The following is a 25,179-nucleotide window of genomic DNA, read 5'->3' on the forward strand; positions in this document are numbered from 1 at the left end:
ATCTGTTTTCTAAATTTATTGTAACCTCAGTTGCTTAACATGTTGGTGCATTCTTAAAAACAAAGAATCAAAAATAAAGAAATATATATACTGTACACACACAGTATATAAAAAAAATATATATATATGCGCAGAGGTTGAAATCTCTTAAAGCAGGAGTGGGACAGTGCCTGATTTCAAGAATATTTAAACCTGTTGATCTTTGGGGCAACACCCTACAGAGCTCAGAAAAGTTTACACATACAGTATTATTATTAAAGGAGGAGTGGCTCAGTGAGTAAAAACACGAACTCTGTAATCAGTGACACTAAGTTTGAATCAGGGGAGCCTGGTTCAATGCCAATTGTCAATTCCTTGTGACCTTGGGCAAGTCACTTTATCTCCCTGTGCCTCAGGCACCAAAATCATAGATTGTAAGCTCATCTGGGCAGGGACTGTCCCATTGGGAGAAAAGCACTATATGAAATAAAGTTATTATTTATGTTCTAAATAAAAACACGATACACACTTTCTTTAAGCAGATAAAGTCTGTACCCTGTAAATAATGCCATCTCACAATGCACATATATATGCGTGCGTAATGGGACAAGGGCTTTTAAGGAGACATTGAAGGCCTGCAAACATCTGGTCTAGTTCCTTTGGGAAATCCTTCTCAGCCGACCAAACATTTCCAAACCCACCTCCTCGCACAATATAACTCTCCTGTGCACCAACACGTCCAGACCCATTGTCCGTCTATCAATTACACGCACACACGCACATTCACACATCGGCCGCCCATGTACACACGTTCACACCCTGGAAGAATAGTCACACACTGTTAGCACATGTGTGCATCCCTCGCAAAAAAAATTGTGTTATTCTTAGAGGAGCTAGGGAACAGCTTATTTGAAAAAATACCTTTTCTTACCTGTTTGAGCTTAGAATTTCCTGGTTTCTCCATTATATATATATATATATTTATTTATTTGATTTATTTTTAAGTTATGGTGAGTGAAAAAGGCGACAAAACCTCCACCATTAGCATATAGCCAATAAAGAATATCACTTGTGAGCACATTCATAAGCAAATGTAACCCATATAACTTAAAATGTGTATGGTAAACCTACCCAGCCTTGAAAATTGCAAAGCTAGTACAACCAACCTAACACTGATGAGACCCATTAAGGTTGAAACATGTCTGTGAGTGGTTTGACTGGCTTTGCATCTAATCCCATGCTTTGCTTAAAAGCTGTGTGAACAGCAGAAAATTTGCTTATATGGGTTCCATGTAAATGGATTTCAGGCAAAATGTGACACATTGTGTACTCATTTGTATGTCATTTCCCAGAATCCTTTGCTGCAGTGGAAGCACTGTGTGCTAGGTTATAATGGTCGACAGGCAGGGTTGCCATCCTGTCTAAGACATGGAACTTGCCTGGGTGCACTGATAGAGAATTGATAATCAAATTAAAATTGAAATAGGTACTCAAGGTAGTTAGAATGAATGATGACTTCTTCAATACATCACATTATAGTTCTATCCCAGAACCTTTCTTAGAGCATTTCTGCAATGGGACTGAAACGTTGATGTGTTAAATAAATCCCCTTATTAATTCCAAGTACCTGTGAATGCCTATTTCAACTTTATTTTGGAGAGAAAAAAGGGATTCTGGGAAATGACATGCAAATGAGCACACGTTTCACCTTTTGTCTGAAAAATCGTTGTTACATGGAGCCCATATAAGCTAATGCTCGCTGTTAACACAGCTTCCCCAGAATCCCTTGATGCAGTGGAAGCACTGTATGTTGGGGATAATGGTGATAGGCAGGGTTTGAGACCTGCCTAAGACATGTGAATGTGCTCACAAGTGATCTTTTTATTTGCTATATGCAATACGGTGGAAGTTTCTTGTTGCCTTTCTCACCCACCATAACTTAAAACGTTTATATATATATACATAACTAACTGATGTTATACAGAACTTTAATAATATACTGTAGAGGACAACCAAAAAATAGCGATCCTCCTGAGAGAAGATGAAACCACAGCAGAACTGGCTGCACACTATATCAGCACCTGCCACAAGCTGAGAGACATCCACTAACCCCCACATACCTGTGTGAAACTGTTACCCATATACCGTGCAATCATTATACCCTACCCCCTAGTATTAGTGTAATTATTGTCCCCCACCCCCTATTATTCACGCTTTGGCAATACTGAAATGTTCTTTCGTCATGCCAATAAAGCTGATTTGATTTATATAGATATAGAGAAGGAGTACAGTGAGTAAAGACACTGACTGGCACTGAGCTTGAAGCAGAGGAGCCTGGTTCAATTTCCGGTGTCAGCTCCTTGTGACTTTGGGCAAGTCACTTTATCTCCCTGTGCCTTAGGCACCAACAAATAGATTATAAACTCCACTGGACAGGGACCTGTGCCTGCAAAATGTCTCTGTAAAGTGCTATGTAAAACTAGCAGCACTATACAAGAACATGCTATTATTATTATTTTGTATTTCCTTAATAATACACTTGTAAAAACCTCTATTACAATAACTCAGATATTTTTAACCTAGCCCTTGAATCCTCTTGAAACGACTCAAATATCCTAGAGAATATCCTAGAAACAACCCTATACTAGGTATTTCCATTTTGTTCAGTAAAGTTAAGTCTTCCCATATCATATACGTCGTTCTGTAAATGCTCCGGTGGCGTGGCGAACGGGATCTGAACGGAAGCGGTGTGCCTTCCACTTCCGTTAGCGTGCTTGGGAATGGGGGTGGAGGGACTGCTGGTGGCAGCGACCTCGTCATCGCTGCACCAAGCGCTCACGTAGTTGAGATCCAGTAGAACGGTGGCAATGGTCTTCTGTTACTCCAAGGATTCATCATACAGTGCTCTGTGCTCCAGATCAAAGTGTTGGTGGTGTCTTAGCTGTGTACAGTATGTGGTTTTGTAACCAGACCCCAGCCAGTTCTATCTGCTGTTCTGCACATGGTGCCACTGCTGCTGTTCATTGCTTTTACAGTTCTTACATTGTTAGAGCTCAGTCCCAATCAGCACCAACATATTTGAATCCCTTCAGGACTGGAGAGGCCAGCAAGGTACTGAATCATCCTGCTGCTGAAAGGGCCTTGAGCTATGGACTTCATTTATCCCATTTATTGATTCTTACAGGACGACTAGAAAGCCCCTGCTGGTTCGGATTATCACGGAAAGCACGTTGGAAATGACTTGCTCATTATAACTTATCCGTTTGGTACTGTATACAAATGTAGTTGAATAACAGGAAAAAAAAATTCCCACGATGCTTCCAGCAGCGGAGCCTGAACCTATCCCGGAGTTTCCAAACAATTGTTTACATTGTGTGGCTTTAAAATTAAAAAGGAAGTTCCCTGTGTGTTAAAGGGGCAGTGCTGCCAAAGTGGCCAGTGGCATGTTCCGTAGGTTAAAAGTATGTACAGTACAGTATGTATGTATATCTTTATTTATATTTATATATATAGCGCCAAAAGTATACTCAGCACTTCACAAAGACAATACAGTACAGGGAATTATAATAATACAATAAGCGCAGCAAAGTCAGACAATAGGAAAGGAAATCCCAGCCCCGGAGAGCTTACAATCTAAGTAGCTGATCTAACAGCATTTGAAGGTGACTCATTCCTTCTGTATAGCCATTTATTAGTAAAACACTGTGTATGTGAGTCTATGGAGGATACCACGGGATTGCAGTGTAATAACCGATCGGGATAACAACAAAAAAAAGGGTTGTATTTGCCAAGTGGGAGTGCAGCTTTAATTGTCACTGTCGTGGTTTGAGAAAGTTTAAGGGGCCGAGATTGAAGGACAGATACTGAGGGGTTGCAGTAAATGTATTTTAGTTAACCTCTTCAGTGCCAGAGTACCAATGCCTCTCTGAGCCATTGCAAAGCAGAATGAGGTTGATATATTTTGGTGTGAACATGTATATGTTTATTTATGTCGTGCTAATTGTGTACCCAGCACTTGAGATAGATAGCATATAAAACTTGGTATAGGGAGATATAAAAAAAAAATTTGGGGTTAGTGCAAGTGACTGCCATCTAAGGCTGAGTCGCCGGTGGTCACGGCGGCGCACGCTACGGCAGGCCCCAGTGGCTGTGTGTGGGCGCGCAAAGCGCTGTGACGCGTACGCTGGCAGGGAAGACAAGAAATTTGCAGTTACATGGTCGGCGCGCAAGCAATGGCAGGGCAGATATGCCCCGTCATGGACCCGCCCTCCCCTACAGACCGCCAATTGCGGCTGTAGCCTCTGCACGCACGCATGAAGCAGGGAGGACTGGGGCCGAAGCCTAAGTTCACGTCTAACCTCTTCTCTACAGTTTGAATAAGAGGAAAGGGACATTGAAGTCACTAAGTTAAGTTATTTACAGCTTGATATGGGCCAAAATAACATTAAATTAAAGAAAATATATATATATTTATGTAGCCAGGTCATCTTTTTCCCCCTGCGACCCCCCCGGGTGCCTCCGTGGCCACGGACGCTGTCGGGTACTGCCAGCGGCAAGAGGCAGACCCGACGGCCATTCCGGAGGGTGGGGGCCAAGCAGGGAGCAGCACGGCTTCTCCTGCCTGTGGCCGGTTGCCGGGGACGCGATCGGGCCGTTGCTAAGGCCGCGATCGCGTCTCTAAGGTCCCGGCGGCCGCAGAGCAGGGCGCCGCCATTGCGCTTCAAGTCGCGCATGCGCAGTGATCGCGCGAGGGCAGGAGAGCCCCAGATAGGTCGCGCATGCGCAGATAGGGGTAGGGAGCTAAGGCAGCTCTTAGGAGGTCGCGCGAGAGTAGGGAAGCATAGGGAGAGATTGCGGCGGCCATTAGGAGTTAGTGTAGGCAGGGGGGAGGAGCGCACGCGGCCCCAATGTTATAGTAAGGGCCTCGGGACTACAATTCCCAGGAGGCATAGGGAGACAGGCACCAGGTGCCTGATAGGAGCCAATAGGGCTGCAGGACTGCCCTGGAGGGATATAGATACATTTGGCGGGCTGAAGCTGCGTGTCAGTCAGGAAGAAGCAGGGCAAGGAGACAGACAGAGGAAGGAGGTAGGGTGCAGGAGCCGGAGACTCCCTGCACTAAGGCCCTAGTTAACCCTGTATTACCACAGGTTAGGGAGTGTTGCCAGGGATAGTCCTAGAGAGGTTCCCTGTCACTCATGGTAGTCAGAGCTGGGGGATAGCAAGGGATAAGGGGTTTGAGGTTAGTCTGCAGAGCGTTGCGGCAGGCGTTTAGGTGAGTTAGTGGCACGAGACAGCTGGGGGGTTCATAGCGGTAACCAGTCCGGGGAGCCATAGCCCAGGGTCCGTGTTGTGAGTGGCGAGGCCACTGGGGGGGTTTCATAGCGGTAACCAATCCGGGGAGCCATAGCCCAGGGCGGCGTTGCGCGTAGTACGAGGCAACTGGGGGGGGGTTCATAGCGGTAACCAGTCCGGGGATCCATGGCCCAGGGCCCGTATTATGAGTAGGGTGGGTACAAGACCTACCTATATAGGATAGGCAACCCCGAAGGCCCTAGGAGATTGACCCTTAAGCCACCATAGGTTGCTGTATTTATAGGGACGGCCTATAGTGCAGAACGTGTCCCTTAGGTAGGTAGGGACACAGAGAAATATCGTTGTTCCCGGGAAGCGGTGGGACCCTCGTTGGGGTCCCCGGCGGAAGTACCTGAATAAGGATCAGACGGACGTCTGACCCTTTGAGAAGTGTGTTGCGGGCCCGAGCATCGGAGTGCTCGGAAGGTATTTCTACACATGTGCACCAACAGGCCTAATAGATAACTTAGTGACTGCGCAGTCACCCACGACCTCCGTAGGAGTACGGGACATGTGGGTGGGGGATTACAGGACACTGGGTGGGAACGTCAGACATTGGGCCTGAGATGCATAAGGTTATGTAATGTGTTATATGTTCATAGTAAAGCCCTTAGTATATATATAATCACTGTGTGTGTATTTTCTTATTGGGTTCCTATGTAGGGTCATTCTACATTTCCATAGAATCCTACATAGGTGGAGGCGCTGAACCAAGAAGATCCGTTCCAGAGGATTCACCCCAGGCTCTCATTAGCGGAGGCTCAGACCTCCTGTGAGCCTGCAGGTATACGCACCACACCGGTAACACTACATGTTCTACTCACCCACACTATATATGAGATTGGGTGGGGTGGAATACCCGTTACATTTATATAAAAATGTTCTTAATAGCCTAAGACTTGGGAGGAAATTCCTCACAGAGAAGATGTCATCTTTCCTAAAGCTACCTTGTTCTGCCTCCATTGTTTTGTACCTAATTGCATGTCATAGTAACTGAGTAATTGAGGCACAAAGATAATTATACTTGATGCACTTTAATTTATTTCAGCTTTTTCCTCACTAGTTTGTGTGGAGCGCGACTCTGAACAACGAAATGTATAAAAATAACATCGGGCAGACTATAAAAGATGACAGAATAATTGTATTGAAACACACGCACACACACACACATTATACCTACATACATACATACATACACACACATACACACACATTTATACATACATACACACACACACACCTTACTCCTCACCCTCCCTGTGTTAAATGCAGCAGCTGTTTTCTTAGTGCTTTGGTTTATTCAAGCAGTATTTTAATTTCTGGAAATTATATATAATTATTTCAAAGTTGCAAAAGGGGAGGTCGAATGAAGGCGAGTATTTCAGCCTTTAGCTACCGAAAAAGACAATATTTTTGTTTTTACTCCCCCCCCCCCCCTCCTTGGCTAAGGCAGAAGCCACTCATGTGTTTTATGTTTCCTGTAATCAGAACCAAGCTTTTCCTCTTTGAATGTTACCAACTGACGTGGAGTGCGTTACAGGCCTGCTTTCTGTTAAATCCTTTTGGCCCAAGCCAGAAGGAATGAAGAGATCCAGCCAGCTTGAGACGCAACTGTACGATTATAAATGTTCTGTTCCTAGCGACGCGTTGCCTTTAACAGGCAAAGAGTAGTTATGAATTCACAAACTATCCAATTTACTTGGCCATCTTTTGATACCTAAAACAGAACTTGTTTCCAAAATGTTACCTGGAAACAGAATGTGTGCCTCAGATAACTTCCTTTGGCAACTGAGGAAGAAGTTCATAAGCGACTTGAAAAAATTAAAGTAAATAAGGCACCTGGCCCCGATGGCATACATCCAAGAGTTCTCAACGAGTTAAGCTCAGTAATAGCTAAACCATTACATTTAATATTCAAGGACTCCATTTTCACAGGCTCAGTACCACAAGATTGGCGTAAAGCAGATGTGGTGCCTATATTTAAAAAGGGAGCTAGATCACAACCGGGAAATTACAGACCTGTAAGCCTGACTTCAATAGTAGGGAAACTACTTGAAGGTTTAATACGGGATAATATGCAGGAATACCTAATGGAAAACAAAATTATTAATAATAGTCAGCATGGATTTATGAAGGATAGATCTTGCCAAACTAACCTTATTTGTTTCTTTGAGGAGGTAAGTAGGAATTTAGACCAGGGTAATGCAGTTGATGTGGTCTACTTAGATTTTGCAAAGGCTTTTGATACGGTTTCACACAAGAGGTTGGTGTACAAAATAAAGAAAATTGGACTCAGTAATAATATATGCACCTGGATTGAAAACTTGTTAAAGGACAGACAACAGAGGGTTGTCATAAATGGAACTTTTTCAGGTTGGGCTAAAGTCGTGAGTGGAGTACCTCAGGGATCGGTACTGGGACCCCTGCTTTTTAACTTGTATATTAATGACCTTGAGGTTGGGATCGAGAGCAAAGTCTCCATCTTTGCTGATGATACTAAATTGTGTAAGGTAATAGAATCAGAGCAGGATGTAATTTCTCTTCAGAAGGACTTGGAGAGACTGGAAACGTGGGCAGGTAAGTGGCAGATGAGGTTTAATACAGATAAATGTAAGGTTATGCATTTGGGATGCAAGAATAAAAAAGGGGACTTACAAATTAAATGGAGATATATTGGGGGAATCCTTGATGGAGAAGGATTTAGGAGTGCTTGTAGACAGCAGGCTTAGCAATAGTGCCCAATGTCATGCAGTAGCTGCAAAGGCAAACAAGATCTTATCTTGCATCAAACGGGCAGTGGATGGAAGGAAAGTAAACATAATTATGCCCCTTTACAAAGCATTAGTAAGACCACACCTTGAATATGCTGTACAATTTTGGGCACCAATCCTAAGAAAAGACATTATGGAACTAGAGAGTGCAGAGAAGAGCCACCAAATTAATAAAGGGGATGGACATTCTAACTTATGAGGAGAGGCTAGCTAAATTAGATTTATTTACATTAGAAAAGAGGCGTCTAAGAGGGGATATGATAACTATATACAAATATATTCAGGGACAATACAAGGAGCTTTCAAAAGAACTATTCATCCCACGGGCAGTACAAAGGACTCGGGGCCATCCCTTAAGGTTGGAGGAAAGGAAATTTCACCAGCAACAAAGGAAAGGGTGATTTACAGTAAGGGCAGTTAAAATGTGGAATTCATTACCCATGGAGACTGTGATGGCAGATACAATAGATTTGTTCAAAAAAAGGTTGGACATCTTTTTAGATGGGAAAGGTATACAGGGATATACCAAATAAGTATACATGGGAAGGATGTTGATCCAGGGATTAATCCGATTGCCAATTCTTGGAGTCAGGAAGAAATTCATTTTTCCCCTTAATGGGGTTTTTTGTTTGCCTTCCTCTGGATCAATAAGTAAGTATAGAAATAGGATAAAGTATCTGTTGTCTAAATTTAGCATAGGTTGAACTTGATGGACCTACGTCTTTTTTCAACCTCATCTACTATGTAACTTCCTTTAGCGGTCAGCACTGCTTGTAGAGGTGTGAAAACATGGTATGATTTGCTTCGCCACCGTTTCAATCGAGATTGGCACGAAAATTTCAGCTGAACATTTGGCTCCAAAAGTTACAGCAAAACAGCCCCCATCGTTCAAAATTTACCGTTTCTGTGTTTTGCGGTAAAATAAATAGCAGCATCGCGACTTTGTAAAAAAAAAAAAAAAAACATGTTCTATCAAGTTTGATCAAGAACCAAAGTAGTGGAAATGAATGAAACATGCAATACCCAATTACTTTATAGCGTTAAGCAAACTTATTGTGAACTTTGGGAAACAAAGAAGGATGACATGCCAAAAACTTGCACATCCTGACCGAGAAGGGGTTAATTTATGGGGAACTGTCCATGGAAACACATGCAATAAATTGTAGCATTTAGTCACTTTATTATCAACTTTGTTCTCAACCTGCATTCTGTCTAAATACCCTCCCCATACAGATATATCACTGCTTCCTAACTAAAGGATATTGTCAATGAGTGCAGGAAATTGGAGCACTTTTAACAAACCTATATATATCCCCAAGTGTAGGCGCCTGAACAATTTAACAAAAAATGTTCACTTAATTTTTGGAAACGAAAGCTTTGATGAAATAACATATTGTGCTTCACGTAATTTCATCTGATGCAATTCAGTTTTTTTCTGTAATTTCATAACCCAAACAAATGTAATTGTGATGGGGCTTAAGCAGATGATATAATGGCGTTAGGGAATATTTATATCCTGCTTTCTCCGGACATAACAGCTAATATGATTCCGCTGGTACTAATGATAGGTCTGGAGTTTCAACTCGTGTCCAACTGTGCAATCTTCAGTTCACTGGATGAAATATGTCTATGGGGTTAGGGATAAGATAACACTTGGACATTACATAAAGTATAATAGCCATAAAGGAGTATCCATATGCAACCACCACAAAATCCATTAAAGATGCGATTGTTGAGTTGTGTTCGATTTTCGAGTTGAGTTGAATATGATGCCCCCCCCCCCAGATTACCAAGTACTGTACAGGCACACCCCACATTAACGTACGCAATGGGACCGGAGCATGTATGTAAAGTGAAAATGTACTTAAGGTGAAGCACTACCTTTTTCCCACTTATCGATGCATGTACTGTACTGCAATCATCATATACGTGCATAACTTATGTAATAAACACATGTGTAACAGGCTCTATAGTCTCCCCGCTTGCGCACAGCTTCGGTACAGGTAGGGAGCCGGTATTGCTGTTCACGACGTGCTGACAGGCGCATGCGTGAGCTGCCGTTTGCCTATTGGGCGATATGTACTTACTCGCGAGTGTACTTAAAGTGAGTGTACTTAAAGCGGGGTATGCCTGTATATTTTTTTCCAGCTGTTTTTAAAGCAGTCATTTCTATTTAATTATTTAACTTTAAGAGAACTATTTCTGTGCTATCCGGCGCTGTTTTTATTTTTTTTAATCTGATTCTCCATTTAGGAGAGATCATTTAATTTTAAAAGAATTATACTGTGTTAACGCTACAAGAATAAAAGGGGAGAGGTTATTTTGACCATGTATTTTTCTATTTGTTGCTAGTTTAGAACATGTCTGTCTAAATGTTATGTATACATATCATGAATTATGAAATACGTGCTAAAAATATTACAGAAGGTGTAAAGTGGCCAAACGCTTTCATTCTAAGCAGTGTGGAACATCTAATACAAGTACATGATACTACTGCTAATGGCTTAGTGGTAAAAGACAATGGGTTTGCAACTGTGCAATTTAGGTTCAATTCCTTATGTAGCTAAAAAATAAATATATATATATTTCAATGTCTTATTAAGAACCCTATGAAAGAGTCGCATGATTTTTGTTTTTATTCTGAAAAATGTGTGTGGTATGCAAACAATAAAAATATAAATATACTTTCAATATTGCCAATCTCTTCTCCCAAAACTAAGGTGGAATCATCTTTTTCTCAACCCGTTCTATCGCTGGCGGCCTACTCTATCAGACACGCCAACTTAGACTGCAGTAATCTTAGCGTCTGTTCCTTCTAGCTCTGCTGTTCTTTCATGTTATGAATGTTTCATTCCCCCAGAGAGTCTCGGAGATGCCGAGAAGGCAGGAATAGATTTCTTGTAGTCATTGGTAGGGATTTTGACCTCCCTCAGGTGGCTGCCTACTACTGTAAGTAGCAGTGTGTGACATCATGGGTTTTAGCCAAGTGATTGATTGCCAGACTGAAACATCACTAACATTACTTAAGGAATTGTAATATCAGGGATCGCACCAATATCCCGGATAATGTGTGAATCCTGGATTCTCAGGACCAGGTTTAATATATATAACTACACAGTCCAAAAGAATCAATGTACTGTATATAAAAGTTGTGGGAAAGCAAAAACCTTTAACTGTATAAAACTCCATCTCAAAAGCGCTCAACCTTTTTGCTTCACTTACTCTGATTTTCATCTGGCAGACGCCATTGAAGTCTATGGGAACACCTGATTATTTATAGGGGATGTTGTGTTATTCATTAGCCCTTTGAGTGACCCAAGATGTAGCTCAACGTCATAGTGTCTGTCACTCCTGGGGGCCCCATGACACAGTGGCTGCATCATGGTATCAAGCTCGTTTTTCTAGGGGAGATCGTGTTCTGCGCTCCTATGAAGTGCTGAATGGGGTCTGGCCAGAGAAGGAACAGTAGAAAATGACTCCTCTTCTTCTGTTCATGTCATATGACGTGCGATCATGTGACCTTTTCGAGGAGCAGTCACATGATCGTGATGAGCCTGTCCGTTGCTCAAGAGGTTATGGGTAATCCAATTGAATTCTATGGTGCGTGTTAAGAAGGTCCTTGTGGTGGACATGAGATATAAGGAGGACTCCCTCACAGTGGGTCTCAAAGTCGGTTAAAAGGTAACGTTCCGCAACCTATCTTTTATTACTCAGAACTATAGCTTTTCAACTTTAGACCTGAAAACCTAACTCTTACAAAGCAGAACATATACAAAAGATTCTGTGTTCATCATGGGTTACAAACCTAACTAAGAATGGTGCAGAGGTTTAGGGATCGGTGATCAGGACTATGACAAGTTAAGTTCTGGTCTGTTTTTCTTTGCAAATACACTTTCCTTCAGGAGCAGAAAATTCACCATGAAAGATGCGCTCGGGCTAAAAAGGGTAAAAGTACAAACAAATTGTACAAACTTGAATTGAATCAACTACGTGGGACCACAGACTCCCCCTCGTCTACGTCTTCCAGGCCCATCTGGCAATGAAGGGGTTAGGTATAAGTACCTTTTTCCAGAGTATCCACATCAAAGGCTTTGTGGATGAAGCAATACACAGACATTACATCACATTTTCCCATAATAATGTGCTTTACTTTATCAAATATCAACAGAAACCTTCCTTGGGAATAATATCTCTCAGAAGAGACACTTAATACCGTTAACTCTCCATTCTCTTTGTGTTTGCCGGATTAGCTCTCTCTTGGACTGGGACACACAGGGGGATATGATGTCTCTAGCAGTCTTGCTGAGTAAAGCCTATTTTGTCCTGACTGTGGCATCCAGGCACGTCGCTGATGCTCAGCACAGGACATATTATATATTCTGGACAATACCTTACACGAGCATTTCTTCGAATGAAGAGCCCTACAATTACCCGTTGCAGACTGACTCATTGGAAAAGCCCGTGCTAGCTGCCGCAGAAAGGAAATTCCCCTGCACTTACTTGATCTGCAATAAACTGAAAGCAATTAGCCATAAAGCACCTTCTGTGCCACACTTAACACATGTTAAACAACATAATCATCTTATGAAAAGGAATATTTCATACATGTTGCCGGTGGGGGAAGCGTGATGATACTGGGGGAATATAGACCACTACTTTTCTGAATCACCTATGACTTTTCTATTTAAAAACCTACAGTTTCAGTTCCTGATGAAATACAGTACGTCAGGATTTTATTTTAGAAAGACTCCTGCCTTTTTTTTTTTACTTTAAGAGCATAAATATTCGATGATGCTTTCTAATCCGAGATCCAGAGAGGTTTTTGGCATAATATTTAGCATATGTAACATGTCTTAATTGCACTGTTTGTTGCTTTTGTTCAGAGCTAGATATGGGCTTATCTAACTGAGAAATTATTGCTGCAGTGATTCCAAATCGAGATGTTCAAATGTGTCCAAAAGTGTGGCAAATCATGTTTACAGAAATAACTTGCGAAATTTCACATTGCATGAAAATTATCTCAAATTTCACAAAATCACACATTTCTGCCAAGAACTAGCAGTTCCGCCGAGCGTTTGTAAAGGTGCAATCCCACATAATCAGCCAGTTTAATTTCTTAGGAGCCTCTAAATGGGGGAGTGTTTCTCAGCCAAGTGTTTTCTTTACCCATAGCCCACCCTGTCCTGATCAGAGAACCAATAAAGATAAGGGGCGGTGGGGAGGGGGGACTCTGGCTGCACAAGCACTAGCTGATCACACAGACGGGAGCAGCCAGGGGAAATCCAACCCTTCCAAAGTCTAACATTAAAAATTACTTATAGGTGTCAGATTTGGGTAAAAAAGGGTATCAATTACCCCGATGAGAGCCCTCAAACATGTCACTCGAATTCGTCACTGTGGTCCTTGGGGGGATTGCTGCTTTAAGGCAAGTAGGGCTTTTGCTTGAAAGAAAGGTTTGGCGAATTACTTGCGAATGCTTATAAAGGCCGCCAAATTTTTTCGCTGCTCAAAAAATGCACATTTTGCGGGTGAAAACTTTGTACATCACCATATGAAAACACTGCAGTTATCAGTTCAGCGTTACGAAGCAGCTCCTCGCAGGCTGGCGTTGTTGGCTAAATCTGGAAGCTTATCTTTCTCAAGAAACAGGAGGCTAGTGGACAATTTCACAATGAGGCAAGCGATCGTTTGGCAAAAACGAAAAAGGAAAAACGAGCATTTTCGGTTTCGATAAACAGGGCGGAACTTTAACCCCCTCTCTACCAAGAGCAAGGAAAACGCAATGTGATATGTCGCATCACAGTGAAGGGGTTGAGTAGCATATACTGTTCTGATAGGGAGGGTGAACCGTCCTGGTTAAAAATGGACACTGTGTAATGTTACTGGATATCTATTCTCTACTGCAGGGGTGCTCAACTCAAGTTCACATGCCCTTCCTCCCCTCCCCCCCCCCCCCCCCCACAGGTCAGGTTTTCCAGATATCCCTGCTTCAGCACAGGTGGTTCTAACAGTGGCTCCCAGCTTTAGCACATGTGGCTCAATCAGTGGACCAGACCTGTTCTGAAGCTGGGATATCCTTAAAACCTGACCTATTGGGGGGTGGTGGGGAGTGGGGAGGACTTGAGTTCAGCACCCCTACTGTACAGTACATACACCCACTCTCCAAAACTCCTACTGATTCGAAAAAAAATGTTACTTTGGTATTTTCTTTCCCAGCACGTGATCTGAAAAGACAGGCCTGTAATATATTCGCCATAGCAATGCATAGCACACCCTTCCCCAGAGGGAAAACTGAGTTAAACCCGCTCCGTGGTCTTGCTATGGACTCTGGTGGGATTCACAAATTTCAGTTATCGGAGGTTTATTTTTACACTGCAGCTGCACCGTTGTAAGGTCACATAATTTGGCTGCCATCCCAGTAGTGAGAAATTAATTTTTTTTCCTTTTTAATACAAACTGTTGCCCCAAGGGATCAGATCAAGAGCCTTATCTTTACTTGACAGCTTCCTAAACCCCAGAAAGAATTTCTTTCTTCTGTTAGGGTCTCACTGGTGCAAGACCACAATGCTTTGCAACATTGTGTTATATAGAGAGCACTGTATTACACAGGTCATCCTGTGGCCTCTCGTCTTACATTGACACATTGTAATAAATTGTTCACAGCCCTAACAATCCGTAACTGGAAATTGAAAACCTACCCTAATAAAACACTGCACAAAATGTATCACTGGATATTTTTTTAGCAACCTCCCAGTTGCAAAAGTGGTTTAGACATTAGCACTAGATTAAAACTAAAATAATCCTTGTTTCAAATGGGATTTTAATTTATTATCATAAATCTGGTGTTGTTTTTTTGCACTCGTATTGTCCAAGTTTTACAGCCAGAATTGAATACATACTTCACTAAATGAACACCAGAGAAACTTTAAACATACCCTTATATGGGTCTATAGGGGCATGTACAAATGCTATAGTGAAAGGATTCCTTTATATGTATATGTATATGTATATATATATATATATATATATATATATATATATATATATATATATATATATATATATATATATCACGTTTGCTCTGGCTTTGAAACAACCTGAGAAGTTTGCCGTGTTTGTTTTTGGTGTTTTTTTAAAGATCTGCTGATTTCTGATGCTTAAAAGTATTCACGTACCTATTTTAACAAGCAGGATACTTTATCTATATTATAGGACTCATAGAAATAAAAATGTGTTCATTGTTACATTAGAAGGCGATCTTCAAATCCGCAATCCTGAACATTTCTGGCAAGGAAATAATACTCGGGTTTAAAAAAAATGAAGCAAAACTTTAGTAAATCGTGTTGGGAAGACATCAGCAACATTTGAAGCAATTTTAGCACTTCCCCTCCCCCTCTAAAGCGAAATGGGGGTCATTTATTGGGAGGGAAAAAGTAGACCTGGTTTATCCCAGAAACAAAGTCCTGTTGATTTTCAATTCGTTTTAAATAGAAAATGCACCTAGAAGGCTTCACACTGAGGCTGTTTCTGGGTGACGCACCCCATCCGGCATTAACTTCCACTGACGTGAATGGCAGTTTTAGCCGGATTGGGTGCATTAACTGTCGGAAGTGCACCAATTTTGAACCAAGACAATCTTGATATATAACACCCACAGCGTTGGTCTCTGTGACACAGCTAAACCAACTTCAGGCAGCTGTTCATAAACTGTAAAGAACTGACATGATATCTAAATAGTTACACCTGAGCCACTAAATGCTCTAATAGGCATTATCCGCAGGGTATAGCAAAGTTAATAAAACACTCTGATGCAATTTGCTGTTTTATTGCTGTGCATGACCATTGGCAATGTGTTATCATTTAACCCCTCCACTGCTACAGGTTGTGAAGTGCTTAAAAACCAAGATCCAACTTTACATCCTGTCCTGGACTTGCACTAGAGTAGGGGTGCTCAACTCCAGTCCCCCAACAGGTCTGGTTTTCTGCATATCCCTGCTTCAGCACAGGTGGCTCCCTGCTTCAGCACAGGTGGCTCCCTGCTTCAGCACAGGTGGCTCAATCAGTGGCTCAGTCAAAGGATTGAGCCACTGACTGAGCCACCTGTGCTGAAGCTGGGATATCCTTAAAACATGAATTGCTGGGGGGGGGGGGGGGGGTCTTAAGGACTGGAGTTGAACACCCCTGCACTAGAGTGACAGCGATGCGTCACCTTGCCCATCATTTTTCACACACCCATTCCATATTGTAAGATATGTTTAACAACTTCAGTGCCAGGCGGAGAGGCCCGGGAACCGGCAGAAAAGTAAGAGTTGTGTGTTTGATCTTGAAAACAGGCCACTGGCCTTAATGTTTCCCTTGCATTTACAATGGGAGCAGAAGTGAGAAAAAAACCACATGTAGATCTGTCAAATACCATTTCATTTGGGGATATTCCTCCTTAAGTACATTTTCATTGTGATTCGTTGTGAGGATCCTCAAGGCATTCAAGGGGTTAAATAATTCTGCTGATATCTTAAAGACAAGCATAGCAGATCCTTATCTTTTTTGAATGGGCGCAGTGTGATTGAACAGGATGCTGACTTCTTTGCAGCAGAGGCTGTTGCTCCTGATGGTAAATCAGACAGTACAGCCACTTTGCCATTTGTTAACAAGCTTTGTGCAAACAGGGCTTGTCCACAGGATTGTGGAGATCAGATAATTAACCCCTAGGCTGCCAAATAGAGATCAAAGGTAAAAGACACACTTTGTTGAACAAATTGCGGATTGATAGGTTAAAATATTTGTTTTTCAAGTTGTTTTAAAAAAAGGAATCATTTATTTAAAGCGGCATTCTCACCTGATGGATTTTTTTTTTGCCGGGAAATGTATTTTTAACATGTTCTGAGATAATTACCGTGAAAGAGGTTTATTCTGGGTAAGCTCACTACCCTTCCATTCTTCCGAATCCCGTTGGCCAATAGGAAGCCGTAACATCATTGGGCCAACAGGAAGTCGCAACATCACAGCATGCAGCATTCTATTGATCACTCATGGCGGCGAGGCTCAATATTACAGGCGGGGACACGGGCAATGCTACCAGTAATTATCTCCAGAACCGGGGCTGAAAGTAGCACCACGCGGACACCCAATGCCCCCCTCCCCCCGCGCCATTCCCAAATATGTTCTTCTGGGAGTATTGCTGCTTTAAAGGGGCAATCAGAGCATGACTTTTTTTTAACATAGGAATGAAGCGCGGGGGGGGGGGGGAGGGGAGGATGAGGGGTTGTCTGAACCCCATTAATTTCAGCTTCAAGGACGCCCTGGTTTCGGAGATACTTAACTCCATAGGGGGTGCCGGTAGCCGCTCCGCTCGCAGGGATCGCGTAATGATCCGTTTCAAAGCTCCTGCGCCCTGCGAGCCAATAGGAAGCTGTGACATCATCAGGTTAGCTTTCTATTGGCCCACGTGACACGGGAGATTTAAACATTGCCGAGATACCGGCAACCCCTTTGGAGGTCTGTATCTCAAGAAGCAGGGTGTTGCAGACATGAAATGAATGGGGTTCAGCTCCGGGGACCCCCCTGCTTCAATACTGTGTAAAAAAAACAAAAACAAAAAAAAGCATGAATTGCTCTTTTAAGCCGGAACTTTTTTCCTTTGATTTAATTTTCAATGGGGAGATGAGGGAGTGATGGTAAATCATGTGAATGATAACATGGTTAGATTAATTGACGTGCAACCACATCTGAGCAAGAAACTAGGGTTGGGGACGAGACAAGGGCAGCAAACCCCACCCTAAACTTCAGACTACAATGTTTGCAAACATTTCCTGGGTAAAAAAGGATATACAAAATATGTATACTTTATTTTAGACACCATTCACCTAGTTCAAACCTATTGAACATAGTTCAATTTGATCACTGCACCTTTAATTTAGTTTCCTTATGGACAACTTCCTTGTAATTCAAAGGATATGGTGGGTGCAGATTTAGGGCAGGGAGATGTGTCTCTGATAATCTGAAGCCAGGTGGTCAGCTATCTTTTGTGTCTATGGTGACCACCTGCTCCAGACCATCAAGAACAGGGTTCAGCCAGCAGCAGGGACTTATTTTGCACAAGGAAACAGCAGTTAGCTATACACAGTACAGAGAACAGAAAGCTACAAAACGCACACTCAACTCCTAGTCCTATAAAACGGTCATATCCATGTACATCTTCTGTTTCTATATATAACACACTAGTTAGATTGTAAGCTCTTCGGGTCAGGGACCCCTTTGTCCCAATTGTTACTTTGATGTATTATGCACTTATCGCTAATTCTACCATTCCTCCCTGTGTTATAGCTTAAACAAACTCTCTGGAAACCGCTGCTGGATATCGCTCTATAAATCATAATACAAAACAAAACCAGAATTGGCAAAGAATGTCCTGGATAATACAGTTTATCTGTAGAGTAACCAATGGGATTAACTAGGCCACTAGTGATCCAATACCTCTTAGGGACGCCTGCAGTTACAATGTGTTGCTGACTCCTGGGGCACTGAAGAGGTTAATTCTAAAGCTGTTTTTGCTGTAGAGCATGACTAAGGGCGTCATTCTACATTGTCCAATGTGGTCAGACTCATTCTGGCTAAAACTTCCTGTTGACTTCCATGGAGATTTTTGGCCTGAAACAGCCAGAACAGCCACATCGGACTAACTCTTCCCCCCATTGATTATATGATATTGGATCAGGCACAATGCAGTACAACTGCTTTACATTTTATTTTAGTGCAAATACTTCTTTTAATTTATGGAAAATAACACAAATATTCAATTTTTCAACTAAAAATAACATCTATTTAAAGCCCAGTCCCACTCTGGTACACATGCTGAAGCAGAAGTGCAGTTCAAGCCCCCTACTATGTCTTTGATACATTTTTTGTAGCCGTTGTTAAATAATCAAAGCACTATCGCATGGAAACTCCCATTCAATGGGATTTTTTTTGTACAATAGTGTCCAGATTAGCACTCTAATGAATAATCACCACAGGGTAAAAAAAAATTCTTTAAAGAGAAAATTTTAGAGGCGGTGGGAAAAAATACAGAACAAAAAAAACTTTCAATAAAGAATTTGGAACTGTCATAACATGGCCAGAGCTTGAAACATAAGTCTTACTTCCTTTCTAATAACATAATATAGCATGAACTATTTGTTATGTACTATTTGCTCTCTAGCGGTTAATCACAGTACACCTATTTTTTTCACTGCACATCAACCACTGGAACCCATAAAATGCCAGGTTGCACCCTACCACACACATGGTCGACAAGAAGAATTGTACCCAGACACATTCAGTGTAAACGTCTGTTCTGGAATTGTTGGGGACAGGCTCACCCATCCCATATGCACACAGGTCACCATACTTGGATTGAACTGGCTCCCAATCTTTCTACACCGGGTCCCCCAAATGAAATTGTTTTGCCTTTGTGACCCCCATTCTCTTAAGATTTGCAGTTCACCCCCTTCCCCTCCAAATAAACTTTTTTTTTTACTTTCTTCCTCTTTATTTGCTATTTTTCTGTCATTTCCATTATATAAGACCTCTTCCCACCCTTCTCTTTAGCCTCCATGATGGGAAACACTGGGGTATTGGTTGGTTGCATCAAAAACCTGATTTGGCTCAGGGCCCTGAGAGTCTTGCAATAGATTCACATAGGGGAACAATGAGAGATGGGAAACAAGGATTGGCGGAGCCTAGAACTGAAGATATGAAGTCATGTCCCCTCCCTACTGGTCTTCCAGGCACTGATGGGATGAAAGCATAGGTGGCGCTATGACATTAGCAAACTAAGTAGCATCTCAAAGACAGGGATTCTTAGGGGAGTCCTAGAGTTGTTTTTTTTGGCAAGGAAACATCGACTCTCACCTCATTTGCAGTGTGGGTGGAGAGGGATAATTTAAACCCAAATCTTCAACAAACCAAAAGGTAGATGCATTAGCATGGGTGAAAAAAATGGAGTTTGTGGAAATAAAGAAAATTACCTGAAAAGATGAAGTTGTCCCTAGATTAAAAACTACAGTTCACTTAGTTGTGGATCTTCAATAATGAAAGCAATCAGGCAATTTAAGACATTGTCTACCTTTTTTAATGTCTGTCTTTCTTTTTAGTTTAAAGTTTATTTCATAGGTTTTGAAGTCGAAAGTGGAAAAACTCCAAAAAGAACCACAATATAATACATATTGCATTGGTTCCAAATTTCCCATGGCTGGGGCAGAGTTATAGGGGCCATATTTAGGATGCCGGGCAAGACGTACTGTAACCCAATATCTCTCTCTAATTGCAGGGTGATTTGTGATGTACATTACTAGGATAACAATTGAAAATACAAGTAATATCTAAAGGAAAATGAACAGTCTAAGTAGGATTGGGGATATAAAAGTCAAGCTATTTTTGTTGGGGTACCTAATTCTGGCACCTTTTTTTAGAGATGAAAAAAAGCATAATTATGAAACGAATAGGAATGCTGACGATAGCTGATATGGGAGGGGCTCTATGCTTTTTCCTTTCTTAAAACTGGATCATTAATTGTAGTTTAGATATAAATGGCGTTTTAGTTGCTTAGGAATCAGGCACCTTTATTTCCCCTCCAAAATGATCACTGTTTCAAAGTAACAGATTCTGGCATTAGAGAGCAACCTTTTCCAACCAAGCATGAAGTATTCCCTATCGGATGGGCTGAAAACACAATTATCTTTGCTCATTTACAGTAGACACTGCTCCTTCTGGGAAGAAATATGGGATGGGTCCCTGCACAGGGCTCCCAAGCAGTCTGCTGTGCCCATCTCGGTAGTGGAGGAAGGATAGCTCAAATCATTATTATGGATGGGGACCTCACACGAATTTCTCAAAGGGGCAATAAAATGTTTTAACCCAGATGATTCCCTGTCTCTGGCTCTCCCAGCAGAAAAGGGGTTACATGGGACACAGCTGGCAGGCATAAACGAGGAGACAAGTGTGAAACAAGCAGGGACAAATGACACAATTAGGAGGATCTCCACATGGTGAGTAAAGAGAAGCCTATGTATGGGGTACTCTATGTAGCCGATTAGTAAATGGTGTAAAAGGGGTCCCTTGTGCAATATAAAGCAGAGGGATTATGTGTATGACTGCAATGAGATATGTGTTGTGTGGTGGTAGCTGCAGTGTCATTGCACAAGAACTACACATATATTAGGGGAGTATATAGCAATAACTGGGGAGTGAATTCAAATTCACATGCCTCAATGTACTCCCTCAATGAGGATGTTGATGTCCTTTTTAGCCCCCTAGCCCTCTTTAAAACCAGATTCACACATATTGTCGCAATAGAAGCCAAACGTGTCACCCATTTAAAAGTAAGGGTGCCTGCCACACACATCAGTTGCGCCCCAAAGCCTTCAATAGTGTATCACCCCCTTGAAAGCGAATCAATAGGTTGAGAGCCATGCAAATCATGGCTAATGCAGTCCTGGATTTCTTCATTACACTGGGAGCCAGTTTAGAGTGAAATAGGAAATCCACAAGAAAATAAAAAACAATAGAGTTTTATTAGGAACACAGCATATCCCATACAAGAGCTTCGCCCACAATATTCACAGATCTTTATCTACATAGATTATCCTAAAAAACACATTCCCATCAAGTTCAAACTAGAGATAACCATGCTATGTATCTTGATTGATCCAGAGGATGCCATGCTTTTCTTATTTTGACTAAAATGTATTTATTTTTGTATTTTTAGGGGGTTATAAAACCAGGTCTTTGCCTGGACCATCATACTGGAAAGCCAGGTGGCCAACCTTTGATCAAATAAGGATCTTAGATGCATCCATGATCCAATTATTCCAGAGCACAATTTCTCCAGCCAAAGGGAAAAATAGGTTTCTTGTCCCTAGGAAAAAAGTGGAGAGAGCAGACAAGATGCGTATTTATGGCTCAGGCCCCCCAGGCATGTTTTCCACCCTTTAAAGTTTTAATCACATGGGGATTGTGAAAGAAGGATGATTGCCAAAGCCACTTAGCTAGCCAGGGATCATGAGATGCCATTGCCTTCTGAAATCCCCTTCCAACACTGAGATGGATAATCCTCTTTCTAAAATCACAGAGCTCATTCTCCCTTCTGCCAGTACTTCAATGTGCTGGTTCGTCTCATTGCTGAGCCCTGAATGTGTTTTGATTTAAATAATTGAGTTACCACCTATCCCTAAACTGGGAAACGTTACATTAGCTTGGTTTCTATGAGAATGCCCACTAAGGGTAACTAACAGCTGCAGTGCCCATGGGTGATGGGTTGTAATAATTAATTTTCCAGAGACCTGCCAGAAAAATGAACTTACAACTGCAAGAATGTTAACTGCACCATTATGAATGTGGACGTTCAGACCCTACCCTACTGAAATCCAGATGACAGGGAAGATGTTTTGAGCAGCGGGACTCATAAAAGTAACACAGACAAGGGTCTGACCGTATGTCTCAAACCATCAAATGCCTGTAATGCATGCAAGCAGAATACAAGCTTCTGCAAAATGCCATTTAACATACCAGTTTATTGTCAATAAATCTGGTCTTGAATTTGGCTTTTAAGTGCAGGCTCAACTCCCAGATGTCTGCATCACCTTCCAAATTACTATACTAAACAATAAAATGCGTTATTTTCATACAAAGCGTTTAATAGATAACACCTCCTCTGTCCACCTTTCTCTAATACTTTTTGTTGGTCGGGATATCAAAACAGATTGCCTGCTAATTAGGGATTATGGCTTCCCAACAATGACCTCTTGGGTTGTATTCTGCATTGTTGCATTGTGGATTCCCATTGTAGTTCATAGTAGAGTGACAATCGCTTGTTGAAAAGTCTATTCTCATACAATGAGGGCTAATCTTATTTACAAGTGAGCGAGACTTTCTACAGAGAGAAAGGAAGATGACTCAAAGTTTAATGCAACAATGTGTATTGAGCTAAAGGCATTGTCTGAATAGGAGTAATTATGTGGCTATACAATGCAAACAGTGTTGTAATTAAAAAATGTATATTTAATCCAGTGCTGAAAAAAATAAACTTTCTTCAAATCCAGGGTGTGGACTCATTTTCTTTCATTTTTTTTAAAATGTATGTAATGGTGTTAGTCGCAGTTACCATATAAACCTGCTGCACTGTGTGTGAGGAGGTGGGGTGGGGGGGCTTGTTGTTGAAAATATCCCCCAAATTGCACAAAAACCCCAAGCCTCTTTTGCAGCTGTGAGGTTTCTGTTGCTAGTGCAATATGTCTCTCATATCCATAGCACCCTATATTATGAATTCCTAGAAATACAGTTGTTTCAGGGATTTGCCATAGATAGAGATTGTAGGGCTGTTGCTTCTGCTCTGCTATCTCTGCACACACTCGTCTCTCTGTCTCCCTGTGTTTTCCCTCTATCTTTGGCAAACTACACACTGTGAAAAAAACATCATGAAGAGTTCAAAACCACTTCACAGGGACTCTGAGGTTTGGTTTGTTTGTTTTATCTCATAAATGTATATTCATTGCCTCACTTTCTAGGCAACACAAACACACACACATACATACACATACACACACATTAAGGCTTTGCTGGCAAGATTGAAGACTCAACTGTAAACAGCCAAACACCGGGATAATCTGCAAACCTATCACCGCGATCCCTATCACCCAGATTATTTCTCCCTCCTTGTAACGCACAGATCCCTTCCTCAGCAATCCGTTTAATTGGAATTGAAATCAAGTTCTCATAAATGATTAATGTGCTTCTAGTGGGACTGGAGGTAACTCATGGGAGATATGCTCGACTTCAAAACATGAAGGCAAGAAGAAGAGTAATGCAAAAAAGGCTTTGTAGTATTTTTAAAACCTTTTTGATTTATTCCAGATGTGACATCTAACAGCAGCCAAAGCCTGTCTGCGTTTGGAAACACAAGAACACACAGGCGAGCGCATTTTGTTAGGGGGGAGTGAGAGGGAGAGAATAGAAGAAGAGCTGTGTCTAGAGCCTGTTCTGCTTGTGTGTAACACACACAGCTCATCCATGCTGCTGATCACAGGCAGATCCCCCCACCGTAAACAGAGACAGAAAAAAGAACTTTAAAAGGGCTTACCTCCTTGACCTGACACTTTGGATCCTGAAAAGTCCAGCAAAAAAACTCCCAAAACAAAAGAAAAGATATCCATTTTCACCCTGAAAAAATATATATATTGAATTCCTTTGTTAACAAGTCATTGAGTTTTGCCAATTGTTTGCTCCTTGATGTCTTCGGCATGTACAACAAAAATGCCTTTAAACTCCTTGTCTTGGGAAATGGGGTGGACTTTCCTTTATTACCTGGGATATGGTGCAATCTCCAGTTTCTAAGAAGTGTCACTTGCTTAGAGATTTTGAAAAGGTCTCCCCAAAAATGACAACCCCAGTAAAAAAAAAAAAAAAAGGAAACCCGTCAGGCGAAAGGGTGGTCTGAGTCAGACAGACAGGGTGTCAAGTGTATTGTGACTTCTTTTTCCTTGTCCCCAGTCTTCAGAATAAAAAGAAGATATGGTATTTCCACTCTGTGCAATGAGATGGGCAGTTGCAGCAAGATGATCAGTTTTAATAGAGAGGCACATTAGGCAGAGAAAGGGTTATCCTGCGATTTCCCTGGCTTGTCTTTGGCTGGAGTGAGCAGTTGGGCTGCTGGTGTCCCTATGAGGATGGTTAGGGAGTGTGTGCTCTGTGCCTCCTTCCTTGTATCTGCCTCCCTCTCAGCCCCTCCACTGCCTTTTACAGGGAAAGCAGCATGTGGATGTCAGCGCAGAGAGGCAGAGCTACAACAACAGCCTCAACACGCCCCCCATCCCTGTCACTGATTACAGCACACCAGAAGAAGAGATGGGGAAAGGGGGGATGAGACTGAGAGGAGGGGGGGATGAGACTGAGAGGGGGGGGGGGGGTGAGAGGGAGGGGTGAGAGGGAGAGGGGGGGGTGAGAGGGAGAGGGGGGGGTGAGAGGGAGAGGGGGGGGGGTGAGAGGGAGAGGGGGGGGGGTGAGAGGGAGAGGGGGGGGGGGTGAGAGGGAGAGGGGGGGG

The 25,179-nt window shown here is 42.1% G+C and overlaps 1 protein-coding gene across 2 annotated transcripts in view; it reads right to left on the bottom strand.

The window, feature by feature from the left end:
- Nucleotides 1–24,947, bottom strand: part of NRP2 (neuropilin 2) — a 115,312-nt gene extending 90,365 nt beyond the window's left edge. The window contains exon 1 of one of the 2 annotated variants that reach the window (XM_075608546.1): nt 24,220–24,947. In XM_075608546.1, the coding sequence (XP_075464661.1) occupies nt 24,220–24,292 (73 nt within the window). In that variant the 5' untranslated portion in view covers nt 24,293–24,947. The remainder of the gene's footprint in view (nt 1–24,219) is intronic. The other variant, XM_075608548.1, reaches the window with a different exon arrangement.
- Nucleotides 24,948–25,179: the final 232 nt, after the last annotated feature.

Source organism: Ascaphus truei, chromosome 7, assembly GCF_040206685.1.
Source record: "Ascaphus truei isolate aAscTru1 chromosome 7, aAscTru1.hap1, whole genome shotgun sequence".
Taxonomy (NCBI): Eukaryota; Metazoa; Chordata; class Amphibia; order Anura; family Ascaphidae; genus Ascaphus; species Ascaphus truei.